Source organism: Ursus maritimus, unplaced genomic scaffold (genome assembly GCF_017311325.1).
Source record: "Ursus maritimus isolate PB19 unplaced genomic scaffold, ASM1731132v1 scaffold_23, whole genome shotgun sequence".
NCBI lineage: Eukaryota > Metazoa > Chordata > Mammalia > Carnivora > Ursidae > Ursus > Ursus maritimus.
Window position 1 is genome coordinate 31,399,040 of NW_024424786.1, and position 6,227 is coordinate 31,405,266.

Here is a 6,227-nt window from a genome sequence, read left to right on the forward strand (position 1 = left end):
TTTGTAGATCTGGATTCATTGATAGTTGATTTTCTATATGGTTTACAATATAGATTTTTCAGAGCTTCTTATTTAATAGTAAAAGAAGTAGAATAGATCAGAAGTGGAAGCATATCTTTGATAAATTAGTAGTTCAGTGAATCAGTCATTTCCCTAATACCTAAATCTTTGAGTTGGTTAATTCTCTGAATTTACCGTTGGTAATTCAGTTACTGGCAAACTTCTACTGGGTGAAAAGATTTTAGGAGGATTACTCTGCTTTAGTACCTAGCGTGTAGAGTGACAGAGGACAGGCACTCAACAACTACTGAATAGCAAAATATATCAAAGTGTCAACATTATCTATCTTTATCATTTGGGAAAGGCTTGAGCTAGATATGAGATAATTTGGAGCCAGAGAAGCTCTTTCTGTGAATTTTAGTTGCAACACAGAAGTGATCTTAATCTTTTACCTTGCAATGAAAGTATAACAGCTTTTCAAATGCACGAAAAGTCCCCAAAGCCACATTTAGGGTTATGAGTAGAGCAGTTGTTATAGTTTATATTTGCATCACATCCTGTGAATATTTTGCAGCCTTTCACCCCCTTTCACGTCATTTGCTTCATTGGAATCTCATAGCAATCCTGTTAGGTCAGTGAAATCTGAATCATCCCCAGTGGACATTTTTGGAGCTTGAAACATCATTTAGACCAGGATTTATCTGTAAGGAACAGAGTCTAAAACAAGATAGAAGTCAAGAATTAGACCGCTCAGGATGGAAATGGCCTGTCTTCTTTCTCCATCCTTTATAGATTTCATTGCCATCTCATTGCCCAAGATGGTACTGCGGAAGCAGGCTAATGGCAGCATTCCTGGCATTAGGAAAGACAAAGGGACAAAATAAACACATGTCCCCTTTCTTAAAGTTGCAAAGGAGGCTGGGTAATCTAATTTTTATTCCAGGTGGGTATGTGCCCAGAAAAAAATTCAGAGTCCCTAAAACCACAGAAGGAAGAAGGAAAAAACAAATGTTGGGAAACCAACCAGCAATGTCTGCTTCTGAATAAATCAGGCACAAGACTTGAGCACAAACTTGGGTATTCTGACACCAGAATCAGATATTTCTTCCTTTATGGTTCCCCATTCCAACTGTTTTTTTTTTCAATTGAGATCTAACTTAGATGAAATGCTCAGATCTTAAGTGTACAACCCAATGAGTTTTCACAAATTTATACAACTGTGGAACCTAAGACCCAACCAAGATGTAGAATATTTCCATCACCCTAGAAGCTTCTCTTATGACCCCTCCCAGGCAATCTCTACTCCCAATAAGCAACTACTGGTCGAATTTCTATCGTCATGGAAGTTTAGCCCCTTCATAAGTTCATGAAACAGAATCATAAAGCATGTACTCTATTGTGTCTGACTGCTTTCTCTCAACATTATGTTTTTAAAGATTCATTGTGTTGTGGGTTACAATAGTTTGTTCTTTTTGCGTGGTGAATAGTATTCCATTGTATACATATACCACTACAGAAGAAAATGTGTTCTCCTGTTGGTAGACATTTAATTTGATTTCAGATTTTGTTTATTATGAATAAAAGCTGCTATACACATTCTTTGACATTTCCATTAAAAAAAAAGCAACCTCTTATAACAAATGCAATTTAGGTGAATAAACAGTTTTATACTACTGTTTTATACTATACGCTTTTTAACAAATGTGTTTTCTATAACAAATATTCATAGACTCACATTAAAAAATGATCTCCCTTAGATTGTTAAACTGAGTATTTCAGTATTGAATATATTTTGGCTGACAGATTTTCACAGAACCTCAACTTCATGATGACCTGTTAGGGAATAAATAAATGTTTTACTTCGATATTTGGAGCTTTCTTGTAATTATTTCCTATTGTAGCCCTATATAGAGAAAGTTCCCTGAGAATACTAAGTGAATTTATTTTTTTACATTTCTCATTGATTCTGAACTTTTGTTACCTACACGGATGTTCGAGATTTTATTATCCAAGTCCTGCTTCCCATGGGGCTGTCTGCTGGATTAGGAAGAGGAAAGGTAGGGCTGGCTCTCTGGGAGCAATCTTCTCTCACTTGATCATGATGACGTACCCCCGGTATCTCTCAAGCAGTGTGAACTCAAGGCTGAGCTGCCAGAATTCAGGAATACCTGGGAGGCAAGTCTACTTCACTCTCGCTTTAAATCAGGTGTAATTGAGACTCAGAGGCTTAGTCTCTGCATTTCCAAGTCTGAGGCTACAAGATGAGCAGATCCTGGAAACTCCTGCAAGATATGAGCTCTGGTTGGTAGCAGGGTCTTAATACTATCCAATTACCTCACTGAGGAACCTACAAGAGCTGTCTGTTCTCTGGGCATTACTTACATCTCTGTGTTCAATACGAAAGAAGGAACTGTGGTGAGAATAGCAGAGCCACAGAAACATTGGGGTGAGTTTTGTTTTCTGAGTGTGCACTTCTTTGCACGTCATGATTGTAATTCCACTTTGTTTTTATTTTATATTTTATCTATTTGAGAGAGAGAGAGTGAGCGAGAGAGCGAGTGAGAGAGAGCACAAGTGGGTGGAGGGGCAGAGGGAGAAAGAGAAGCAATCTCTCCTCAGAGTAGGGAGGCTGATACAGGGCTCGATCCCAGGAACCTGGGATCATGACCTGAGTTGAAGGCAGATGCTTAAGCAACTGAGGCACCCAGGAGCACCTATAATTCCACTTTGAAAGCAAAGGGGATGTTACCATGAAGTGCATGGCATTTTACAAAGTGTTCTCACATAGTTCTGGTCTTTGCCTGAGACAAGCTGGCCAAAGTGCTAAGTACTGGGATTCAGGGATGGAGAAGCTATGGTCTTGGTTCTTGGGGATCTTTGTTCTTTCAATATTTACTGACCACCTACAGTGTACTGTGCTAAAAAGGCTAGGGAATATCTGTACCCTCTGTACCCACAGTTCATTCTATTTGTTGTTGTTGTTGTTGTTGTTTTGGTGGTAATTTCTACCCCCAACGTGAGGGCTAGAACTCCAACCCCAAGATCAAGAGTTGCATGCTGTACTGAGTCAGCCAGGTGCCCCCCCTTCCCGCCCTGTGCATTCTATCTACATTCACTAAATGCTATTTCTTGGCAGTGCTTCAGTTAGCACTGGAGGAGTGGTGAGCAAGCGATAATCTCTGTTTCCAGGAAATTCAAAATCTAGTGGGGGGCAGATGGTCACAAAAACAATTACAACTTAGTGGGAAAGTGCTGGGATTGGAAAATGTTCTGCGAGAAGAGGAACACTGACTGTAAGGGTTTATGGATTTGGAAGGTGGATTTCCTATCTTAGAAGAATTAAAGGCAGCACAGAGGATGGGAACTTAAGTTCTGGGATGAGCTGGGAGTGGGCTTTACCTGGAAGGCAGGCAGTACCTCCATGCTACAGTTTGGTCATTGAATCTCTGAGAGGTTAAAGAACTTTTTAGATACCACATAGCTACCACCTGAAGAAACTTGATGTAAACCCAGGAGTCTGGACTGCTAGCAGTGCTTTCTTCCATGAATGGCCTCTCGGTAAAATTCCCCAGCTGAGCTGAGAGTTTGGTGCTGGTCTCCACTGTCTTTGTCTCTGAAGATATAAGCTCTATTGCTGCTTCCCTTCTGGCTCATGGTGGTCCTTCATCAGCTGAGCCTGCCCCAGATGCTAGAGGAAGAAAGCTTTGTGGCATGAGTGGATGTCATGTCACTCCTACTCTCAGAACCCAGGAACCTCACTGTAGGAGGGGCTGTATTGATACATAAAGACCTCAGCCACGTTGGGTGAAGTCCAGCTTCAACAAGGACAATATACAAATCAGTCAGTGCACAATCTTGGTGATGGCCCAAGGTGTTGGAAGGCTGGGAGTGGAGAGGTTGTGTCAGAGCATAAGTGAGTGGTCTGAACAGAGGGTGTTTGTGCTTCTGCCTCCGAGGGACGTATGATAGGACGTACTAGTAAAGAGAAGAATGGTGTATGGTTCGAACTGGAACCTTGGAAAGAGATGAGGTCACTAAGTGACCAAATGTAGAAGGCGGGAATTAGGAGAAGCAAAAATAAGCATGAATGCTGTGTCAAGAACCCTCTTTTCTGAAGAGTCTGAAGGGTGAGAGGAGAGGTGAGAATCATGTTCTGCAAACCAAGGATGGACAGGGAACAAAAGGAAGTGGGAGGGAGAGAAGCTGCAGGCAAAAGACAACTAAAAGCCTTCAAAAGCCATAGAGAGACCTTTAACAAGGAGGCAGCACCACTCTCCTTGCTGCCACCATCATCCGGGGAGGCATTCATCTCCTAATAGGTGCCGCCCTGTTGATCTGCGCCCACTAGTCCAACCTCCACAGACAAAGTGGCTTCATTTTCCAGTTGACTAACATTCCTGATGAGTCCCCACTGTCTGCAGGATAAACCCCCATGTGCGTAAGTGACCTTCAGGAACTGGTCCTAAACTCTGCCTTTAGTTTTACCTTTGCTCTTCTGCCTTTTACTCCAACCACACGTGGGTGGATTTTCATGGCTTTGTATACTCTTCTTCCTTTTCGGAATGATTTTCCCTTCTGTACTTAACTAATTAACTTCTACTCATCTTTCGGTACCCAGCTCACTAACTTTTCAGATTTTCAAGGGATTATTATGTAATTCATGCACGTGATGAAGGAGTCTTTTGTATCATTTCAGATCACCCCACGCAAAGTATTGCCTCCCGTGGTGACTTCATGGCTAATGTGACTGAATTCATTTTTCTGGGACTTTCTACCAATCGGGAGGTGCAGAAAGTTTTCTTTGTGCTGTTTCTGCTTTTGTACATAGCAGTTGTGCTGGGGAATTTCCTCATCGTGCTCACTGTCATGAGCAGCGGAAGTCTTGGTTCCCCCATGTACTTCTTCCTGAGCTACCTGTCCTTTGTGGAGATCTGCTACTCCTCTACCGTAGCCCCCAAACTCATCTCGGATTTGCTGGCTGAAAGGAAAGCAATTTCTCTGTGGGGCTGCATGACACAGCTTTTCTTTATGCACTTCTTTGGGGGCACTGAGATCTTCCTGCTCACTGTGATGGCCTATGACCGCTACGTGGCCATCTGTAGGCCCCTCAGCTACACCACTATCATGAACCGGCAGGTATGCGCTGTCCTGGTGGGAATAGCATGGGTGGGGGGCTTTGTGCATTCCTTTGCCCAAATCCTTCTGATCTTCCACTTGCCCTTCTGTGGCCCCAATGTGATTGACCACTATTTCTGCGACCTGCTTCCCCTGCTCAAACTTGCCTGCTCTGACACCTTGCTTATTGGTCTGCTGATTGTTGCCAATGGGGGGACCTTGTCTGTGATCAGTTTTGTGATCATCTTAGCCTCCTATGTGGTCATTTTACTCCATCTGAGGACTCGAAGCTCTGAGGGGTGCAGCAAGGCCCTCTCCACTTGTGGGTCCCATATCACCGTGGTTACCTTATTCTTTGGACCATGCATCTTCATCTATCTGAGGCCTTCTACCACCTTGTCTATAGACAAGACAGTGGCTGTGTTCTACACAGTGATCACCCCCCTGCTCAACCCTGTCATCTACTCCTTGAGAAATGCCGAAGTGAAGAAGGCGTTGAAGAAACTGCGGATCAGGACAACGAAGCTAGATGAGAAGTAGAGGCCGAGTCTTGGTATTGATCCTTGGGTTTAGAGTGATGCTGAGTCCAAACTGAAGGAGCAGAATGTGATGAAGGAAAGTTCACAGGGTTTGTTATTTCTAGCGTAATTCTAATAGTCTGATCTTCAAATACTGTATTCTACTTTCTTGTAGGAGAATTCCTCTTATGGTTGTACTGTAACTTGATTAGCTATTTTCTATTAGATGCTTAAATTGTTTCTAATTTTTTACTGCTATAAATAACACTGTGGAAGTATTTTTTTAAGATTTATGTATTTGAGACAGAGCGAGCAAGGGGGAGGAGCATAGGAAGGAGAGAGAGAGAGAGAATCTCAAGCAGACTCTGCTCTGAGCATGGATCCTGATGCAGGGCTTGACCCCAGGACCCTGAGACCATGACCAGAGCTGAAATCGAGAGTCGCATGCTTGACCGACTGAGCCACCCAGGAGCCCCGCTGTGGCAGTATTCTTGAACGGAATTCTGAAATTCTATTAGACTCACTTGCTATAGTAAATTTGGCGTGTGAAAAGGTATAATGACTTTTGATGTGTAGTGTTAAATTGATTCTTAG

At 42.7% G+C, this 6,227-nt stretch overlaps 1 protein-coding gene across 1 annotated transcript; it reads left to right on the forward strand.

Annotated features, from left to right (window-relative positions):
* Positions 1-4,672: 4,672 nt before the first annotated feature.
* LOC103672379 (olfactory receptor 4X2) lies at positions 4,673-5,655 on the forward strand. The gene has a single exon (XM_008701081.2). The coding sequence runs from the start codon at positions 4,735-4,737 to the stop codon at positions 5,653-5,655; it is 921 nt and encodes a 306-aa protein (XP_008699303.1). The 5' UTR covers positions 4,673-4,734.
* The last annotated feature ends 572 nt before the right edge of the window (positions 5,656-6,227 follow it).

Coding starts and splice junctions, on each gene's coding strand:
- LOC103672379 (XM_008701081.2), top strand. CDS start 4,735: ATGGCTAATGTGACTGAATTCATTTTTCTGGGACTTTCTACCAATCGG.